Genomic DNA, 23,373 nt, shown 5'->3' on the forward strand with positions numbered 1-23,373 from the left:
TTGAAACAGTGAAAATGGTCATGTCCTCTGGAAGATGGCAATCTGAGCGAGAGGACTGATATTAATCAAACAATCATATTAACTGATGTACCACTAAAAGCTGAGACAAGGGCTTGGAAGCCAAAAAGAAAGTCTCTCAAAACATCTTTGCAAAGAAATGGACTAACGGGGAGAAGAAAGAGAACATACAAGGGTCCATGAACTTCACCAGCAAGGGGAAAAAATAAACCTTTATTTACCTTAGCCTCTAACTGAAATTTAGCATTTTCTTGAAATATGACTGTGGGCAAGCACCACATAAGTAGTATCTGTGACTTTGTCACCAATAGAAATCACAGATATTTCCATATAACATTACTGCCATTGCAGGTAACTTGAAATATTATTTATAGCAGTTGTCTTTGTATCTTATTATTTACTATGGTAATAAAGAAGCATATATTTTATCACAAATGGTTTTAATATTTTTATAACTATTTTTCTATATTTTTCCTTTGTAAGTCATATGTATTATATGTTTAAAAACATTACTCTAAGAAACAAGTGGTAATATATACAATGGAATACTACTCAGTGATAAAAAAAAAAAAAAGAATGAAATTGGGTTATTTGTAGAGATGTGAATGGACCTCAAGTCTGTCATACAGAGTGAAGCAAATTAGAAAGAGAAAAATCATATATTAACACATATACGTGGGATTTAGAAAAATGGTATGGACAAACCAATTTGCAGGAAAGGAATAGAGACAGAGGTGCAGACAATGAATGTGTGGGCATGGAGGTGGGGTGGGGTGGGATGGATCAGGAGATTGGGGTTGCCACGTGTGCACGACCATGTATGAAATAGCTAGCTAGTGGAAAGCTGCTGTACAGTACAGGCAGCTCAGCTCGGTGCTCTGTGCTGATCTAGACAGGTAGGACTAGGGGGAAGATGGGAAGAAGGAGGCCCAAGAGGGAGGTGGTGGTGGTTTAGTCACTACGTTGTGTCCAACTCTTGCGACCCCATGGACTGTAGCCTGCCAGGCTCCTCTGTCCATGGGATTCTCCAGGTAAGAATACTGGACTGGAAAGGGTGAATTTAACTCAGATGACCATTATATCTACTACTGTGGGCAAGAATCCCTTAGAAGAAATGGAGTAGCCATCATAGTCAACAAAAGAGTCCAAAATGCAGTACTCGGATGCAATCTCAAAAACGACAGAATGATCTCTGTTCGTTTCCAAGGCAAACTATTCAATATCACAGCAATCCAAGTCTATACCCCGACCAGTAAGGCTGAAGAAGCTGAAGTTGAATGGTTCTACGAAGACCTACAAGACCTTCTAAAACTAACACCAAAAAAAGACGTCCTCTTCATTATAGGGGACTGGAAATCAAAAGTAGGAAGTCAAGAAACACCTGGAGTAACAGGCAAATTTGGCCTTGGGAGTATAGAATGAAGCAGGGCAAAGGCTAATAGAGGTTTGCCAAAAGAACGTACTGGTCATAGCAAACATCCTCTTCCAACAACACAAGAGAAGACTCTACACGTGGACATCACCAGATGGTCAACACCAAAATCATATTGATTATATTCCTTGCAGCCAAAGACGGAGATGCTCTATACAGCAAAAACAAGACCGGGAGCTGACTGTGGCTCAGATCATGAACTCCTTATGCCAAATTCAGACTGAAATTGAAGAAAGTAGGGAAAATGACTAGACCATTCAGGTATGACCTAAATCAAATCCCTTATGATTATACAGCGGAAGTGAGAAATAGATTCAAGGGATTAAAACTGATAGAGTGCCTGATGAACTATGGATGGAGGTTAGTGACACTGTCCAGGAGATGGGGAGCAAGACCATCCCCAAGAAAAAGAAATGCAAAATGGCTGTCTGAGGAGGCCTTACAAATAGCTGTGAAAAGAAGAGAAGTGAAAAGCAAAGGAGAAAAGGAAAAATATAAGCATCTGAATGCAGAGTTCCAAAGAATAGCAAGGAGAGATAAGAAAGCATTCCTCAGTGATCAATGCAAAGAAATAGAGGAAAACAACAGAATGGGAAAGACTAGAGATCTCTTCAAGAAAATTAGAGATACCAAGGGAACATTTCATGCAAAGATGGGCTCGATAAAGGACAGAAATGGTATGGACCTAACAGAAGCAGAAGATATTAAGAAGAGGTGGCAAGAATACACAGAAGAACAGTACAAAAAAGATCTTCATGATCCAGATAATCACAATGGTGTGATCACTCACCTAGAGCCAGACATCCTGGAATGCAAAGTCAAGTGAGCCTTAGGAAGCCTCACTACGAACAAAGCCAGTGGAGGTGATGGAATTCCAGTTGAGCTATTTCACATCCTGAAAGATGATGCTGTGAAAGTGCTGCACTCAATATGCCAGCAAGTTTGGAAAACTCAGCAGTGGCCACAGGACTGGAAAAGGTCAGTTTTCATTCTAACCCCAAAGAAAGGCAATGCCAAAGAATGTTCAAACCACCGCACAATTGCATTCATCTCACACGCTAGTAAAGTAATGCTCAAAATTCTCCGAGCCAGGCTTCACAGTATGGGAACCAAGAACTTCCAGGTGTACAAGCTGGTTTTAGAAAAGGCAGACGAACAGAGATCAAATTGCCAACATCTGTTGGATTACTGAACAAAGCAAGAGAGTTCCAGAAAAACATCTATTTCTGGTTTATCGACTATGCCACAGCCTTCGATAGTGTGGGTCACCACAAACTGTGGAAAATTCTTAGAGATGGGAATACCAGACTACCTGACCTGCCTCTTGAGAAATCTGTATGCAGGTCAGGAAGCAACAGTTGTAACTGGACATGGAACAACAAAGTGGTTCCAAATCGGGAAAGGAGTACATCAAGGCTGTATATTGTCACCCTGCTTATTTAACTAATATCAGAGTACATCATGAGAAACGCTGAGCTGGAGGAAGCACAAGCTGGAATCCAGATTGCCGGGAGAAATATCAATAACCTCAGGTATACAGATGATACCACCTTTATGGAAGAAAGCAAAGAAGAACTAAAGAAGCTCTTGATGAAAGTGAAAGAGGAGAGTGGAAAAAGTTGGCTTAAAGCTCAACATTCAGAAAACGAAGATCATGGCATCTGGTTCCATCACTTCATGAAATCGATGGGGAAACAGTGGAAACAGTGAGAGACTTTATTTTCTTGGGCTCCAAAATCACTGCAGATGGGGACTGCAGCCATGGAAATTAAAAGACACTTGCTCCTTGGAAGAAAAGCTATGACCAACTTAGACAGTATATTAAAAAGCAGAGGAATTACTTTGCCAACAAAGGTCCATCTAGTCAAGGCTATGGCTTTTCCAGTGGTCATGTATGGACGTCAGAGTTGGACTATAAAGAAACTGAGTGCCAAAGAATTGATGCTTTTGAACTGTGGTGTTGCAGAAGACTCTTGAGAATCCCTTGGACTGCAAGGAGATCCAACCAGTCCATCCTAAAGGAGATCAGTCCTGGGTGTTCATTGGAAGGACTGATGCTAAAGCTGCAACTCCAACACTCTGGCCACCTGATGCAAAGAACTGACTCATTTGAGAAGACCCTGATGCTGGGTCAGATTGAAGGCAGGAGGAGAGGGGGACGACAGAGGATGAGATGGCTGGATGGCATCACTGACTCGATGGACATGAGTTTGAGTAAACTCTGGAAGTTGGTGATGGACAGGGAGGCCTGGTGTGCTGCAGTCCATGGGGTCACAAAGAGTTGGACAGGACTGAGCAACTGAAGTGAACAACACACCACTATAGTGATACACTTTGTTGTATAACATTATAAAACAACTATACCCCAATTTTAAAAATAATAAAAATATTTCTCTGAGAAAGGATTTAAAGGTTTTACCTGATTGCCAAATGTCTTCCTGGCACAAAAAAGATTAACTGGTCCCTCAGCTAAATTATGTTGCAAGTAAGTAGATATGTACCTAAATGAAGTATACAATCAAGGAATTAAAAATCTACCCACACAGTCTCAAGTAACCCAAGCAATACAGTTTGTGAAGAAAAGGGGGTTTATCCTCAACTCCCCTTAGTTTTGCCTCCAGTTTTTCAGCAAGTATTTACAGAGTACTTATGCTGGGCTAGCTGCTGTGCTAGGCAATGGGGAAACTGCAGCAAACAAGTGAAATTTCTATTAATATGGGCCTTCCTCATATTGGCATCCTCATTACTCATCAAGATAACTGGTGGACAATATACACGTTTGCTAAAGCTGAAAGAAGAATGATTAAGACCTGAGTAAGCACCACCAGTGTGTTATTAAATCACAAGGTTCAAACCAAAAATCTTCTGGCTATCAAAATTTCCATTTCTTAGAACAGTTTCATCAGCTCTTCATCATAAAACAATTTCACTTGATCTCTTCTTTTCTCCCAACTCACAGCCCAAGCGCCTCAATTAAATATTCTTTCTATGATTTTCATAAGAAACTGTTCTTCTAAAGGACATCTAACCAAAGAGAACAAGGAAAGACATGACGAGTACTACAATTCTTTTTTAAGACTTGGGCATGCTGGTGATAGAATATGCACTATTATAAATTCTACCTATATAAAAACACTGATATGATTCAAAGATGAAGCTTACAACCAGCTTCTTAACTCAGTAAGAGGAAAAGAAACACAAACAAGTAACATGGAGGTTTAATCCAGTTTCCCCGCAGCTTGGGGCCAAGTGGAGGGGCTGAGGTGGGGAAATGAAAAGTAAATTAGGAACCTCACTTTCCGACGATTTATCAGTTCACGCTATGTGATATTACAAAGACAGCCTTCACAAAATGGACAGAAGTATTCTTCCACACCACCCTTCTACTCATAAAGAACTGAGACCTACATCATTACACAGGAGCTCAGCAATTCCACTCCTCACCTTCTTAACCATCCATACTCCTTTGATCACTTATTTTATTAAGAAAGGAAAATGTAAGTTTCAGCAGTAGAATAGTGAGCTGAGCTGAGCATATAGCTGGGATTACAAACTGCCAGGCCTGGGCCACATCATAGCAAATAAGGCTAAACATTACTGCATGCTCCTCCAACTCATAGCCTGAGAGTTCAGACTGACTGCTAAATGAAATCACATTTTCCATACTAGTGAAAACAGTTCCTGCCCTGCATTTTGGTAAGCCTGGCCAGGGTGACTAAATAAACTCTGTGTTCAAATGAGCTGAGTAATTTAGAAAAGGAGCTAGAAAGAGAATCCAAGTGTCTGGATATCTGTCCCTCCTCTCCAAAAAGATAATGGTATGAATTAACACTTAATGAGCACTTCACCACACAGAGGCCTTATCTAAGCACTTCACATAAATGTTGATCCTTATAAAATAATCTTATAGGACGATACTATTAATATCTCCACCTTGATGGCAAAACCAATACAGTAGTGTAAAGCAAAATAAAGTAAAAAAAAGAAAGAAAGAAACATGTTCAGAGAGACAGGTCATTTCCTAGTGTTAGAGAGCTATTTGTGGTGAATAGGGATTTAAAGCCTGGCTGCCCGAGCCCACATTTTTAACCACCAGGTCATTCTGCCTCTGATTATGAGATCTCATCTGATGGTCATCAATCTCACTTTTGCCTTTAAAACACAGCTCACTCTTTTGGATACTGGGTGCAGAACATAAGGTCCAATGCAATTGCTGCTTCCTGTGAGTTCCTGAAGCAACTCAGCAGCAGCAGCATGAGTTCCTGAAGAACTCAGGGGCTGGAACTTGGGCTTAGCAGAGATAGGTAAGAGAAGGACAGACCGTTCAGTCTCAAAGTCCACAAGGACTAAAATAGAACATTTCTTTAACATGGAGGTCTACTTTGCCTTCTACCGCAGCAGCAGCCCCAACAGAGGAGCTCCATTTTAAAGGGAGGGTAGACGCCATTCAACTACGTGCTTGTGCTTAGTTGCTTAGTTGCTCAGTCATGCCCAGCTCTTTGTGACCCTTTGGACCATAGCCCATCAGGCTCCTCTGTCCACGAAATTTTTTCTGGCAAGAATACTGGAGTGGGTTGCCATTTCCTCCTCCAGGGGATCTTCCCAACCCAGGAATTGAACCTGAGTCTCCTGTGTCTCCTGCACTGCAAGTGGATTCTTTACCCACTGAGCCATCGGGAAAGCCCCCATTCAATTTTGGCTTCCTAATAATTCATCAGTTTATGAGTTGTAGTACTTAATAAAACATCACAGAGCTGAAAGCTAGGAGACCTGGATTATCCACCCAAGATCAACTATTGCCTGGCCCTTTTGAGCAGTGTTCCCACTTAAATAAATAAGCATGTGATACTGGACTACGTGTGGGCTTCTTTCTGTTCCACAAGTAGGAGCTTGAGCCACATGAAATCACCAATATCTGGCCATTTTGACTTTCACAAGTGGCAACTGCATGATTTGAAACTAACACATGTATTTACACACAACCTTTGATGCTAGGCCACCTGTTTCTTCTCCTCCTAAACTAATTTCACATAATTCTGGCATCTGCCAACTATTGAACTTTCTAGCTATCAAAAGAGATTCAAGTACTGACTCAAAGTGGAGAAACATTTAATTTTGCTAAAGAATCCTTGGGTGTGAAGGAAGACTAATACCTCTAAAACAAGGAGGTAAGAGAAGCACTTCCAGAGATACCACTAATCACAACTACGGGAATATATAGGAACACAGTTCAGAAAGATCCAAGTTCTGAGACTCTGGGCTCCCCTATTAGTTCCACTTATGTGCTGAGTCATCTTTCCATTGGGCAGAAGGTTGGGTGTATATGTTGGTAATGACTGTACTGATTCCAATCTGCTTGCTTAAATGTACTGAACATACTTAGAGCAATATACAAAGAGAACAGGAGAGAGAACTTTAGTTGTAAGGAACCAAGAAAAAAGGAAATTTGCTGTCTCTAAAATTTCTCCTGATTGCAATGTTTATGCAACTTGCACTGAAGTTCTGTGTCCCATTTAATATATAAAGTCTATTCTCAAGCTAAGACAGTGGCCACAGACTATTAAAATCAAAGCTTATGAGGCTGGAATGGTGACTCTACAGCCTGTCGACCCACATTTAACAGAAAGCAAAGAAAATCCAGAAAAATCATTTCAAAATTTTATCTGGCTAGCTAGTTACTGAGTTCTTAAAAAGTATCTATGGGTCTTTTCTTTTCTTACCCTACTGCACTGGCTAGGACTTCCAGTACCATGCTGAGTAAGACTGGTAATGAGAGTGGACATCTTTGCCTTGATCCCACTCTTAGGAAGAAAGCATCCAGTCTTTCACTTGAAGTATGATGTTTATGGTCAACTTGTGGTTTTCATTCCCGGCCAAGTATCAGAAGCTCTCTGAATAGAAAGTTTAATGGAATATAGATGTCAGAATTGAACAGACCGTGTCATTTTTGCCTATTTCATGTACGTCTACCACCCTTCTTCATAACAGTGCTTTGATTTGCCCCAGGGGAAGCCAACCTTCCCTCACCATGACGGTTCTCATGCAGTGGGAAGGTGAACCACGCTGTCAATTCACCTGTCCCATGCTCTGGTCCAAGTATTCAGCCCATTAAAATTCAAACATGGAACCTCCTGGGAATTATCAAGCAAAGCTCTCCTTCTACCAGACCTACAGAGCAGGGATTTCAGTCTATGACTGAAATTTGGCCTACTTGTTTTTATAAATAAACTTATTGAAATGCAGCCACATGCATTTATTTATTTACATGTTGTCTATGGCTGCTTTTGAGCTCCATAACAAAACTGAGTAGCTGCAATAGTGATGCCTACAGCCTCCAAAGCCTAGGATATTTATTAATACTATCTAGCCCATTACAGAAAAAGGTTCCTCTCTCCTGTTCTTGATAATAAGATGTAAGCCTGAAAAACAGCTAAAAAGCATATCACCACTACATAAAAAGAACCTCTCAGAAATGAAGCCAGTATAGAAGAAGAAACTGACTCCAAATATTATGGAAGCCCCTGGATTCAGACGGGCCAGAACTATTATACCCCAATATTTTTCAGTTACATAACCCAATAAATTCAGATTTTTCTCTGAAAAGTTTAAATTGACTTTCCTTCATTTGAATTAGAATTCATTACATAGATTAAAAACCGTAATGCTCATTGCTGCTGCTGCTGCTGCTAAGTCGCTTTAGTCGTGTCCGACTCTGTGCAACCCCATAGACAGCAGCTCACCAGGCTCCCTTGTCCCTGGGATTCTCCAGACAAGAACACTGGAGTGGGTTGCCATTTCCTTCTCCAATGCATGAAAGTGAAAAGTGAAAGTGAAGTCACTCAGTCATGTCCGACTCCTAGTGACCCCATGGACTGCAGCCCACCAGGCTCCTCCGTCCATGGGATTTTCCAGGCAAGAGTACTGGAGTAGGGTGCCATTGCCTTCTACAATAATGCTCATTACTGAAACACAACTCTAATTTCTTTCTCCATTATATATCCATCAATAAGATAAAGACATTCAACTTTTCCTTAGGCTAGCATGTTACTGGTTGTTAAAAGCTGTAATTTATTTAACAATTAGCTAAAACATTGTTTAAAAAAAATAAAATTGACTCGGAGTTCATAAAGCGTTTTTTTCCCAACCAAAAAAGGTGTTATTGAACGATGAAAGAACAAAAAGATGGAAACCAAGATTACCAACCCCTTCAATTAAAAAAAAAAAACCAATACTGAATAATCAATTACAGAACCAAGCTGTAAGTATAAAAACAAAAGATAGGTGCTGCCATTAACATCTCCCTGAAGTAAAGGAAATATTCAAAGAGCAGCTAGAGAAAAAGGTATCTGCTCCCTTACCAAAGCCAAAATTCCCAAGGGGACAGACCTAACTGTTAGGGAGATGGTGATTAAGCAGAGCTGCTAATTGTCTACTGGGTAAATAGCTCTTGTAATGCTCCCCAGAGGCTCTCAGCACTGGGAGACAAAATTAGGCCTAATATTCCTGCCAATTATACTGTCATCACATGCTTGCATTTATGTGTCTCTTCAGGAAACTTAAAAGCACACAGAGGCATGGTTTTCAATGCAAGCTATATGTTACTGAGAGGAAATAAATTTATATTATATTTGGAAAACAATTATTTTGTGCTTAAGCTTGTTTTACTATGCACATTTTGGAGCAAGGAGATGTGTCTCTCTGAGACACACTTTCCCTGCAGAGGTCAGATGTTAATCTATGGGGAAACTAAGGTGGTTTATAAGAAAACCAAGTATATGCAGACAGAGAACAAACACCAAAGGGTGGGAGAGGGAGGCGGGGCGACTTAAAATGCAGTTCGTGAAGCAATTTAAGAACTCCAGCTTATTGGAGGGAACACACAGACACATATCTACCCACCCCAAAATAGGTTTTTCGTTCATACAAAGAATAGTTTGCCTGACAGGATTTTTCTTTCTGGATATTTCCTGCCCTATGAGTTAAGAATCATTCAAGAAAGTCACAGAAATCAATGAAAAAATTAACTGAGTAAGGATTCTTAGAAGGCAATTTTACATTTTATCTCTATTAAAAATGAAAACCAAAGACATTTAGGGCTAGATACAGGTTCCAATGCTAGCTTTGCACTGTGGTGGAAACTGTTAACCACCCCACAGCTTTTGTTCTTCCTCCTTGAAGCGGTAAGATCCCCTGGGCACTGGCTGGAACCATGGCTGCCTATGTTCAGCCTAGCTTTCTCATGCTCCTTTGTAGATGAATGTGGCCATATAATCATTTGGGGGGCCGTGGAAGTGGGGTATGCATCTTCTGGATCCCAGATGCTCTCATTTCCATTATCTGGCTGAAAAATGGAAATGAATGGAACATGGAAAGCCATGGATTGAGGATGGCACTGATACCGATCAGGATTCATAGCCTTTCCCAATCAACAGAAATTGAATAGAGGCCAGACAAGAAATTCACGCAAGGTTTTATGGGCCCCAGGGCAGCTAGCAGGGGAACAAGAACAAGTAACAGCTTCCCTTACTTGCTCCCTGAGAAGGTGGGAGATGGCTCCTTATATGCAATGAGGATAGAGGTGTGTTGAGGGACTGGGCTGGAGGGGTGGCTTAGGTGGTTCTCTCACCCCTTAGGTGGTAGTGTGTGCAGGAGGCATGTGCAGTACCCTGCTTTTGCTCCCAAATCCCTGCTTTTGCTAGTTGTTCGTCAAAAGTGGCAGTTAGGTCTTCTGGTCTGTTTGTGTCCTTTGTCCAGAATCTGCCCCAACTGAGCGAGCACTCAGTTATTTTTAGTCCCTTATAGTTTCTTTGTATTCTGTTGTTGGAGGACAGGTTTGTCCAGGTGCAAGCACTGCAGCAAAAGGTCCCAGGTCCCAGTCTGTCTCAGCAAAATGACCCTGTCAGGCAGAGACTGCTCACTTCTGAGCTCAATGGAAGAAATAAACTTCTATTTTATTTAAGCTTTTGTACTTTGAAGTCTCTTTGTTATAGCAACCTAGCCTGTGCCCTACTAATAATAGCCACTTACTATCTGTACAACTTGGGATAAGTTATTTAACCTCTTCTAAGCCTCAGTTTCCTCATCTGTGAAATGGAATCATAACAGTTTATTAGGTACTAAGAGGTTAAAAGATGCCATGTGTCAAATCTGTGCCTTACGGACACACACACACACACACACACACAAGCTCAATTAATGGTAGGTGATAACAGCAGAATGAAGACTACTTAGGAAACTGCTTTGAAAAGCCTGTGACACCAAGCACCAACCATGCTCACAAAGCCCTGAAGGTAGAAATGTGTACCTGCTTTTGAGAGAGCTATCAAAAGTTATCAGTAACAAAGTATTCAGGGAAAATCAGGGGTATCCTGTATTTTATTTAGTCCAGGAGAAGAACTAAGATATGTTTATTTAATTAACTAGGTTTAGCAAACTGCACCTAAATCTTTAAACAGTTCTTTAAATCTTGCTCTGTATTATTAAATGTGATACAAATACTAGTTATTTGTCTAAACTTAGTTGACTATAATGAGTTCCATGTTTGGATACAAAATATCTCAGTAGAAAATGACATTAATCAATACAGATCACCTAGTCAGAGCAGGCTGAGAAAGAGACACACAACTGAACTGGAATCATCTATACTGCACACCCCGTGGGATGCACAGTTCTACAGTCGATGGAGGCTATGCCTGCCTCATGTCCCTTGCACATATTTCCCTTTTTTGACAGTGCCTTTGAGTGTGATAATTATTGGCCCAATTATTGGCCCTCTGACAGTGTGGATTCCTTTCATCTTTTACTGGTGGGACATAGTTAGACCGTACTCTTAACGACTTCTGTAACCTTGAGATTTGGTGAGTACTGGAGCTGAGATCCTTGGCCCCAAGTTACGGTGACTACTCTGACTCTAGGGACTTCCCCAAGGTTCTTCCGTGGGTTTTGCATGTCACAAGATGCAGGAAAACCACAAGATTACATCACCTAGTGGAGACAAGCACCTCTGAAACAGGAGGATAGATCACATTTTAGGCTGAACTCCTTTCGTGGACCCTGGTAATCTCATCAATTATAGTGGGATGTGAACCAAGTATAGCAATGGGAAACTGAACCAGAGGGTGATGACAAGATTCTGCATCATCTGCATACACTTTTATCATCATTTAATCTATTAAAATGGATCTGAAGTAATGCTCTGCACTGCACTTTGTGGAGGTATCGATGAGTATTCTGTAAGTCAGACTGATGGTGCCTCCCTCTAAGAGTCCTCTGGGCGTTAACAACTGCCTTGGTGAAGGGGGGTCTCTGGTCTGATGTGGCGTCATAAAGGACCCATACCTTAGACTGAGAGGCCAGAGCTCCAGAACTGCATCCACACAAAAGCAGTATCAATATCCAGGAACATTAGTCCAGGAATAAAAAAATAAAAATAAAAAGCCCCTCTGGTACACTGGTCCCGAGAGCCCAAGGTTTTATTTAGAGCAAAAGCAAAAACTGCTGCACTAAGGAAGCAAAACAACTCGAGACTTTTATTCTTGCTCTACTTCCCTGAATTGTTACTTACAGGTTCCCTGCCATCCATGGCTTCCATCCAGAGCCTCCGGTCCTCTTCAGACAATGCCTGCATGGTGATAACCCCAGGCCTACGGAGAAACAAGGACATGTAAACCCAGTGCCACAGATGAAAGTGTGTCTTAAAGAAAGTGAAAGGCTACTAGGGTTAATGGCATGCAGAGACAAAGGCACCCCTCAGCTCTTCAGAGCCACCTTCCAGCCTCAGAAAGAAAAGCCATCACCCCAAATCCCTCTCAGTAAGCCCACTTCCCTCAGGAAAGTGGCAGGAAACACAGAAGACAGGACTCTACATACAGCTAAGTACACAGAGGAGTCAAGTGATTCCCTTTGGCCTTGTTTGTTCTTTGAGATCATATTCGTTCCTCTCCCCCAAAATGCTACCAGAGTGTTTGACTCCAAGACTAAGGTCCTTCTAGTCAAGGCTATGGTTTTTCCTGTGGTCATGTATGGATGTGAAGAAGGCTGAGCGCCAAAGAATTGATGCTTTTGAACTGTGGTGTTGGAGAAGACTCTTGAGAGTCCCTTGGACTGCAAGGAGATCCAACCAGTCCATTCTGAAAGAGACCAATCCTGGGATTTCTTTGGAAGGAATGATGCTAAAGCTGAAACTCCAGTACTTTGGCCACCTCATGCAAAGAGTTGACTCATTGGAAAAGACTTTGATGCTGAGAGGGATTGGGGGCAGGAGGAGAAGGGGACGACAGAGGATGAGATGGCTGGATGGCATCACTGACTTGATGGACGTGAGTCTGAGTGAACTCTGGGAGTTGGTGATGGACAGGGAGGCCTGGCGTGCTGCGATTCATGGGGTCGCAAAGAGTCGGACATGACTGAGCGACTGAACTGAACTGAGCTGAGCTGAGGGGTACAATAAACATGTACTAAAGTGAAGATAGGGCTTTCTGGTGGCTTAGTGGTAATAAATCTACCTGCCAAAGCAGGAGACTTGGGTTCGATCCCTGGGTCAGGAAGATTCCCTGGAGAATGGAATGATAACCCAGTCCAGTATTCTTGCCTGGGAAAGTCCATGGACAGAAGAGCCTGGCCGGCTACAGTCCATGGGTTCGCAAAAGAGTTGGACATGATTTAGCGACTAACCAGCAACAAAAACTGAAGAGAATTATTGGACTCAATAAAAAGAGATGGAACATCCAAGTGGAGGGATCCTGGTCTAATATCTAATGGGTATTATACTTCTGAGTATATTAAATGTACACACTAGTTTTAAATTAATCTTTAGCACAGCAGGAACTAAACACATTCTTTATATGCATTAGCTCTTTTCACTCTCTCCCTGAAATATTCTTGCTCTTTCAAACTGAGCAAAGACCCTCCAGAAAGCATGCACATGGTATCGAATAACTTTTGTTGTGCACCCCTAACAGATGTCACACAAGAGGGGTGCACCACAAAAAGGAACTTGGCAGAAGGGACTACAAGCCCTCTATGCGCATTAAGACAGGAATTCTTGACTTAGGGTCCAAGGATGGGCCCCAAAGAGTCTATGAGCCACCCTCCCTCCTCCAAATGTTTGTGCCTTTTTTTGGACAAACAATTCAAACTGCCTATCAGATTATGGAAGGAGACTGCAACCCACAAAAAGTTAAGAATTAATGACTCAAATCCTCATCTTTAAAGTTTGAGAAAGCCTAAAAGGAAGGCAGAGATCCACGGAGCAAGAATTAAGTCTGCAGCACTGCTCAGGATCACAGAAGGTACAGTGGACACACACACAAACTCCATGATGCCTTGCACAGCACAAGTCTGGGCCTAGAAACACCTAAGCCTATTTATTCAATCCACTTATAGTCGCTGTTCTAGCTGCTCCTGGCTTATTTCCACAGTCTCAATGAACATGCTAGGTCTACTCATATTGAACATATTTTAAACATCACATTTGTTTTCATTCATCCTTCCTCAACATCTCCAAAGAAAAAAGTTTTCAAAGATGGAAGCAAGGAGGCTTCCCTGGTGGCTGAGAGGTAAGGAATCTGCCTACAAATGCAGGAGTCATGGGTTGGATCTCTGGTCTGGGAAGATCCCGTATGCCATGCAGCAACTGAGTCCACGCACCACAACTACTGAGCCTGTGCTCTAGAACCAGTGAGCTGCGACTACCGAGCCCACATACAACAACTACTGAAGCCTGCGCGCCTGTAGACTGTGCTCAGTAACAAGAGAAGCCACCACAATGAGAAGCCCATGCATTGCAACTGGAGAGTAGCCCCACTCTCTGCAACCAGAGAAAAGCCCACACAGCAATGAAGACCTAATACACACACACAAAACGTATCTAGGGGAGGCTGGGAATGAGGGGCACTGGGGAGGGAGTGTTAGTGGGAGACAGTGAATGAGAGGGTGGGGGCAGGGAGAGGGGGAAAGACCAGGCGGGAGTAGCAGCGGTGGGAGAGGCGGGGTGTGTGCAGGTGGCTGGGGGTAAGCAGGTGGATGACATGTAAGCGATGGGACAGAAGCTACTCCCAAGGTGGCAGTCACTCTTGGGAAGGTCACACTGGGTGCTAGTACCTAGACCCAATGACTCAAAAGGCACAGCGATTTACTGCACAGGCCAGGAAACTCCTTCTTCTCCCACCATTGTCAGCCCATCTAGTGTGCCTGACCTGCTGCATATCTGCAGACTGCTGGCAGCTGCGGCCCGTGGCTGGGGGCTTGGTGGACTGATTCTACTCTTCCAGTTTAAAGCCACATACAAAGCTTTAATAGCTTTGAGATGAAAAGTCTACGAAGCTGCAGTCCACTGTGGAACTATCCAGTCCCTGAGCCTGAAACTCTTTTTTTGAGTGTTGTTCTCAGTGTTGTTGTGCCTGGACATCAGGCATCCCCTTAGCATAGAGGTACCCAGCCCGGCCCTGCCTCACTGAACCTGAACTTGTGTGCTGTGCCTGAGAACTTGAATCTTAACCATCTTCTCGGGTGATCCTGAGGCACCTCTTCCCACCCAGACACCCGATTTTTCCTTTATGTTCTCCCCACACTGGAGAGCAAAGACACCCTACTCTCCACACTGGGGTAAAGCTACTCTCTATACACCAAAGTATCTCAATTCATTTCCTGCTAGGTGTTCATCAGCAAACAGTGAAACCACAATAGCTTCCTAGCAGACCAAGATCTCAGAGACCTTGCAGATGTCACATCAACTTCATGGCAAACAGTGTGAAATTTCCACCCAGAGTCACAAAGAGGAAGTTCCAACAAACTCAGATGCTATTAAGGGTGGGCCACTTGGCATCAGCAACCAGGAAAGTCAACAGGATTTGTTTTTATTTCACGAAAAAATATCAAAAGATAAATTCTTTTCCACGTGTAACTTTGTTCTTTCTTTTTTTGGAGGGATGGGGTGATAGAAAGCTGAATAGATTTAACACACTTGATACTAATCCTATCACCCCCAAGTTCAGAAAACTTTCTCTCAGCCTCATGTATGTAAACATCTGGATCACAGTATTATACTATCCTTTCTAGACATCTAGAAAACACTCACTTGGCTTCAAGTTTTCTTTTCCCTTATTACAATTTAAACCACTATTACATAAATCTCTTATGTCTGTAATTCCTAGAACCAAGGCAAATGGGTCAACTTTATTTTGGAATCAAGTAGTCATTTCCTTTCCAATATTCTATGCCCCTGCTAGCCACCATCCCTCAAAACAAAAGAAACTGAGCAAAACTCTCAATGACCCTACACATTCTATGTCAGTCCCTGTAAGGCAGTACACTTTCATTCAGGTATCAATTTAGTTCATGTGTGAAATGCATCTGGCTTTTCATAACAAAAGTGGAAAGATAAAGAGGGAAAGAGACAGAGGACTCATGAGGTAGGAGTATGGAATGAGGAAAGGAAAATATGACACAATAAAAGGAAAATGGAGTAAATGATCAGAGCTCTTTTCAGCTTTGCAAATAACTGTGGTCCTCAGATACAGAGAACAAACTACCAGGTATCAGAGGGGAGAAGAGTGAGAGGAGGGACAAAATAGGTGAAGGGAATTAAGACGTACAAGTGACCAAGTAAGTCGTAGGGATGTTATGTACATATAGTCAATATTTTATAATAACTTTGTATGGTGTGTAGTCTATTACAAAATCACTTGTGTTGTACACCTGAAACTAATATGTTAAGTCAATTATACATCAATTAAAAAAAGAATTGTGACCCCCATCAAATAATAATAAAACTACAATAATAATAACCCAACTCTGTGTGCCAGATAGTGTGTTAAGCACTATATAGTAATTAATTCATTTCATCTTCACAACTACATCATGAGGGAGGGATATTCTCATTATCCCATTTAGCAGATGAGAAAACCAAGGCACAAATAGATTAAGTACTTTGTCCCCAGTTACAGAGCCAGGAACCAAACCACACAGTCTAATGCTTTGCCCTCAAGCACAAAGCTACGGGAAACATGGAGATACTGCAGCTGCCGGAGAGCTTCTGTTGGCCATCAGAAGGGACTAGACCCTCCTGCAAGGCCTTTATTGAGCTCTTGCCTAGGATCAAATGAGGTCGAATGATTAAGAGCTCTGTGAAACCTAAAGTGTTTTATAAAGATGAGGGCTCAGAACACCACTCTAGGCAAACAGTCGGTTCAAAAACAGGAATCCAATAATGACCAGTGTGACTGTGATTCACATTCTACAACAGTGGGTCTCCACGTTTTTTTCTGCCTAAAAATATCCAAGAGATGGAAAGGCAATGAGTTTTTCATTTTGCAGAAGAACACAAAAAGCACTAATAAAAAATAAGGATAAATTTGTACTCCACCAAAATAAAAGTCCAGTTATCAAAAGATACTAAGAGAGTCAAAAGATACTACTAGGGGAGTAAGAGAAGGTGTTTGTAATTTTTATCTCCAATGAGACAAATATCCAGAATATGCAAAGAATGTCAACAAATAAGAAAAAAAAAAAGAACTAACAACCTAATTAATAAAATGGATGAAAGACCTTCATAAAACAGGACACACAAAGGGCCACAAACATAAGAAACAGAAGGGAACGTGATGACACATCAGGGAAATGCAATTAAGACCACAATGAAATAAACACCCTTCTGAATGGAAAGCATTCAAAAGACCACCAGTAACAAGTACTGGCAAGAATGCAGAGTTCCTGGAACTCTCTCATCCACTGCTGATGGGAGAGCAAAGTGATAAAACCACTTTGGAAATATCTATTAAAATTAAACCTATGCCTTACGATCTAGCAATTCTTCCTCTAGATATATACCCAAGAGAAATGAGCACATATCTACCAAAAAACACATTTGAGAATACCCAGGTTTATTCACAATGGCCAAGTTTTGCAACAAGAACACAAATATTCATTCACAAGACAATAAGCTGTTGTATATTTAAAACAATGTAATACCACAAACAATAAAAAAGACCAACTACTGTTACATGCAGCAACATAAATAAATCTCATAGAAATAATAATGAGGGAAAGAAGCCAGACGCAAAAGACTACCAACAGTGGGATTTCATTTATATAATGTTCAAATTCTTGCAAAGGTCCTGTGCTGAGAGAAACCAGAACAGTGATTTCGTCTTGGAGAAGAAGTATGGGCAGTGATTGGGAAGGTGCCCAAGAAAACCTGCCAGAGTGACAGAAATGTTCTATAACTTGACCTAGGTGGTCACACAGGTATGTGGGAGGATGTGTCTGTGTGTGCACAGTCATTACGATGTAGACTTAAGATTTATGCATCTTATTCTGATTATAACTCAATAAAAAAAAATGTTTTTAAATACCCAAGATATACCACCTGTCATCTAACCTCACTTGTCATTCTGACTTTAGTGCTTCCTAGCAGACAAGTAATTGAATGACTCTATGTTACTCTTTGAAAAACAGACAATAAGAGTACCTACCTCATGGGGTGGTTGTGAAGGCTAAGTGAACTATGTATAAGGCATTTCAAAATGTCAGACACAAAGTAAGTGGTCCAAAAATTAGTTGTTATCACAGGAGCAAATGAGCAGCAGGTCAGTGGAGGGAACAGATGACAAGTATTGGGTAGAGTCCAAATTATGGAAGGAGAAGGGCAGATTAAAAAGGGACAGAAAGTCACAGGTGCTTCTGATACACATGATCCCCACCCCCCAAACACTGTCACACACCACTGAAAAATCACACCTCTACCACAAAGCAAGCCAGGGCAAGGGCTGACATACAGGCTCTGAGATCATGGCCATTTCCTTTTTCCTCCTGAGTAAAACATCAAAGTGGCCTACTTCCCCCTTTTGGAATTAATATCTGATCATTGATAAGGGGTCTTCAGCAAATCCTAGAAAACCTGCCAGAGCATTCCAACTACCCACTAGAGGAGAAAACAACAAATTATCTACAGTCCTTTCTAGAGCTCAATGCTAAAATTCTACTTCAAATACAGTACCTCCTGTTCACTCTGAACAAGTCCTTGGTTGGTGCTCTATCTGGATCCTCTTGAGATGCATGAATAAGGATCTGCAATTTTCTACACACCTTGCCTCTTGCACTACTGGGGCAATGCAGAAAATAGTTATTCACCTATCAAAAGGCAAACTGCTACCCACCACCTTATTTCCTTTCAACTCTGGTCTCCACAAAGGGTCCACGTAAAGTAATACATCACTTATTAGCACATCCAGGAACCTGGGACCACCCATGTCAGGTCACAGCCTTCTTACCAGCCAGAAGCAAGCAGAATCACAACCAGCCCTGATTCCAGGGTTGCTGGACAGCCTTCCTACTCCAATCTTATTCCTGAATCTGAGTCAACAATGGTGATCTCAGTGGCTTGGCAATTTACCCACTTCCTAGTGGACCAGGAAATGCTATTACTAACTCACTCCACCCCACTGAAACACACTCAGAATCTAACAGTACTTTTCTTTCTATACTGACCTCCAAAGATCTAGGGCTTACTCATTCATAAGACTACAAATCTTCTCCTGGCAAGAGTTCATTCCCCAGGTTCTATCCACAGTGCTGTACATACAAGGGTTAAATTCTGAGTAAAAGAAGGATTGTGGCATCCACAGAAACACATGTTCTCACAGCCTGTGCACAAAACCTGCCTCACTGTCCTTAGATAGAAAGACAGAGGAAAACAATGAAGGTCTAGAGAAGAGGTTGCCAGTCACAGGTAAAGAGAGACATGAGTGCCAAAGGAAAGCACTGGGCTAAGGATGTGGCTAGCATTATCATTTGTTCCTCGCAATGAAGTAGGTACTTTCATCATACTTCTTTTTAAAAATTGAGGCTCAGAAATGACTTGCACAATCTTCAACTGGTAGGCAACAGCAAAGCCTCAACTTGAAAACCCCGTCTGCCTGACTCTAAAGCAAGGCCCATACATTAAGCACAACACTGTACTGCCCCCACTCCAAGCAGGGAGTATCTGTGCCCCGGGATCCAAGGTGACCATTTCCTTAGAAGGACGGAGGGAAGGGGGAGAAGGCACTTCTTTCTCTCTCTCTCTGGAGAAAGGAAACGGGAGCAGGAGGAAAGGGCTTCCTCTACACACACCCCCACCCCCACATACACAAATACACATACAGCCCTTGAGAAATATTCAGAAGCAGGCTTCTAATCAATTATTTAGAAAGGATATGATCCTAATGAGTGAATGAATCATAATCTACTATAGCCTATAGCACTGAGCTCCTGGGAGGAGAAGTCCTAAAATAATCAGGATCATAGCAAAGATAACAGTCTAAAGAGGAATACTGCCAATCGCTTCATATAATTTCCTTACATTTGTACTTTAAAGGAGAATGAAGTCATGAAACATCAGGAAGCCTAGACAAAGACATCTTTGGCGCAGTAAGTTACATGGTCTTTAATGAAACATACTGAGTGCCAGTTATGCGCCATAGGCACCAAGGACGGAAGAGTAAGCAGATTTCAACACACACCACCAGAAGAAAGCATTGCCAGGACGAATAATCCCAGGGGGAATGCAAATACTTGTTATTTTGATAACAACCTACGAGAAAATATTCTAATTCTAACAATCTGCTAGGTCATTTATCAATCCTTCTTAGTATTCTATCTCATGATGAACAGACACGCAGGTAAGTGGAGTTTACATACTGAATTGTCTCCTTTCTTCAGATTCATATACTAGCAAAATTTTGGGTTTGATTTTTAAAAACTAAACTCATTTTATACTTAGAAATTAGCAAGTAAACTGGTATATTCAATCAATAAAACTCCAAATTTCACCATGTAGACTAAAGAACAGAAACAGGATTAAGTAATAGAAATAAAATAAGTACGGTTGCCTTATTTCACACCACAGTTCATTAACCAGCACATCCCACTCTTACTTAAACCAGAATCAAACAGCAAATACTCTCTCATTTAACTTTTTAAAAAGGAAAAGAAAATTGAAAAAAAAAAAAACAAACAGCAATTTAAAAAATACAAGACGTCTAAAGATTCTAAGAACTTCTCAACTAGCTTATTTTATGGAACAGTCAAGGAGCAATTCAGAAAGTACAATATTTCTCCCCACTCTACCCCCACCCAAATCATGGAAGTCAGAGCAGGAGAACACCCTCTGAGGAAGGAAAAAGCCATTTCCTCCCCGAAATGTCAACGGCATTGAGACCAGCGCTGTAACCAACCAGCAGGAAGGCAAAATCAAATATTATTTCAAACAAGGGGTGAGAGGGGAGGGAAGGGGAAGTCTGAAACCAGGAAAAATGGATTCATCTGCTGCAGAAGATAAAGGCAGACTGCACCAAAAGGGAAAAGCAGAAATGCCTGGTTCTTAGCACACACTAGACAGTCCCAATCACTCATGTGTTTTTATCACCAGCCTCGAATAAGCTGTCCCTGAAGCAGAGAGCCTGACACATGAATTCAGAAAGTAAGGTAAAATGCAATGTTTAAACAGAGGCTGCACTAACTGAGCATGCTTGCTTCTGCAGGAAAGTGGGTATGAAGAGATCCATCATAGAAAGGTGGTAAGGAAGGAATTTCTAGGGAAAGAATGAGTCATTTAGAATGCCTTTCCTTTAAGAGGTAAATTCATATGATGGCTTCTTCTACAGAAACACACGTCACACACACACCACTGACTACTAAATGTCAGTGTAGAAAGGACAGCTAATTTTCCACTGGACCAGCTAACAGTTATAATACGTATACAACACTGCCATCTAGAGGCTGAGCACTGCAACAAAGTCTGTTACATAAGATGATCCTTTTTGGAAAACACAGGCTTACACTCGCAAATCACAAAGACAAACAAATGCACGCACACACACCACATTCCCAACTAGAAGAGTATTATTTTAACTTAAAAGTAGTATGGTATGGTTTCCTTTTGAGAGCATAAATTGGAAGGAGGGGCTTAAACCTTTTATCCTGTATAGGAAATATATATAAATAATAGATTATCACATATAGTTTGAAAATAGATTCTTCCTCCTGTACACATATACCCTTAAAGCACCTGTATTCACTCTCAATTTATAGATGACTTGAAAAGTCACAACACTAGGAAAAAGGTGTGCCATCAAAATGAAACAGGTTCAAAGAAATACCTTCCAACACTAAAGTACACTGTAAGAACAATGAAGTCCCAAGTTTTAGGATAGAGAGCAAACTTCAAAGAAAGAACCTCTTCCAACAGAGAACTACATCAGGGAAGAATATTACAGTATTCCATTTTCAAAATAATCTTGCAAGGTAGGTATGATTAAAGTGGTTAATCCACCAGTCCAGACTCACACAGCCAGTAAGAGGCAGATCCCAAGTTCAAACTGAGGGCTGCTTCGACCTTTTACGTGCATCATGCAGCCTTCTATAAAAATATACTAAGGGTGGTGACTCATTAGAAGGTTGGGGCAGATTATTCAGATCTTCCATTAATCTTTCTGGCTGTTACTATTCTTTCTTTAACCAATATCCCATTCTTCTGGTTTTTTGTCCTACCAATGCAGAAATGGAGATTATGTTTAAACTTGCCCAAGCTTCAGTTTAAATAGCAACTAACATGATTCAGTTCCCATAATCTCTTACATAGTAATTCACCAAAGTCCCAAAGGAAAGAACAAAATAATCTAACTCAGAAAGTACATTACTATAAAAAACAAAATTGAACTACAAGCACACAGTACTGTACTAAAAGCTGAATGAAGTAATGTTATTCTGCCTCTGGGAGCAAATTACCTGAGACAGATGGTTATAATTGAACAGAGTTATATAAAACATAACTAATTGAACAACTAACCAATACAAAGGAAAGCCTGTACAATGTGCAAATACCTAGTACATGGTGGGACATGAGGACAGAGTTCACAGTGGGTGTGACACGCCAGGCTAGGACTGGTTCACCAGAAAGCTGTCTCTCTTGACCTATTCATGGAAAGCTCACAGGAGGACTGTGAATATGGTTTGCAAGAAAAATCAGATGATGACTCTTAAGAAGGAAAGTCCAACAGATTCATACTGCTTCATTAAACTTTGTTATCTCCATGATCAGTAGAGTCTCCAGCAGTTAGTTATGGCTAATAAATGAGGAGGGGGAAGGGGAGAAGAGAGGAAATGAAAATTCAAAGCATTCTAATTATGCCATCACTATCTATAAGACTGGAAGGGTGAAATCCCCCTGTGAGTTACACCTTCCTCATAGCATTTTGATCCTCCAAGTTTGCTGAATACTCAATATACTGGTGTTTATACCTCCAGTTGCACGAATGTGTTTGCCATTCTACAATCAATGCTAAGTAAGACCCATGAAGGCAAGGACTATGCTTGTCTTGGTCCCCATGACACCCCCAGCACCCAGTAGCCTTGTGATCCTAATAAGTTCTCCTGTTCTGCCCACCTCTGGAGAGTACCAAAGGTGGGAATGGGGCATGCAACACTCCACACAGTATCTTCAAATGGATGGACTTCTGTTGGGGTCAGCTAGTCCTGTAAAACATAAAGCATTCTAATTGTTTCCTTTCCTCCAAGTATAAACACCACTCCTCAAGAGACTACACTGATTCAATGCATCAAAAAGAAGTCTTTTGTTTCTACTATTTTCCATACGGCTTATGCCTCCTCCTGGAAAACATTTGGGAGAAAATACCCATGTGTCACATACATTTGTGAGACATCTCTTTAAAATAAACAAATGCAGAGATGCCGAGAGATGACTACCACCATGATTCTTCAGCTTAAACAAGTATTTTCCCTACATCAGCTCATTAATTTCCATAAGATGCTGCATGGTAGAGTTAATTTTTCAAAGTAACTAAAGACAGACAATGGCAAGTATCACATGCCACTACCCCAACGGCTGCTTTTGGACAAACTCTCATTTTTTATGCAGGAATTTT

At 41.3% G+C, this 23,373-nt stretch overlaps 1 protein-coding gene across 4 annotated transcripts in view; it reads right to left on the bottom strand.

Moving 5' to 3' along the window:
• ARHGAP26 (Rho GTPase activating protein 26) overlaps window positions 1-23,373 on the bottom strand; it is a 479,720-nt gene that overhangs the window by 285,511 nt on the left and 170,836 nt on the right. For all 4 annotated transcript variants that reach the window (XM_040239820.1, XM_040239819.1, XM_040239822.1 and 1 more), the window contains exon 11: window positions 12,015-12,093. In XM_040239820.1, the coding sequence (XP_040095754.1) occupies window positions 12,015-12,093 (79 nt within the window). The remainder of the gene's footprint in view (window positions 1-12,014; window positions 12,094-23,373) is intronic.

The sequence above is a fragment of the Oryx dammah genome, unplaced genomic scaffold, assembly GCF_014754425.2.
Source record: "Oryx dammah isolate SB20612 unplaced genomic scaffold, SCBI_Odam_1.1 HiC_scaffold_5, whole genome shotgun sequence".
Taxonomy (NCBI): Eukaryota; Metazoa; Chordata; class Mammalia; order Artiodactyla; family Bovidae; genus Oryx; species Oryx dammah.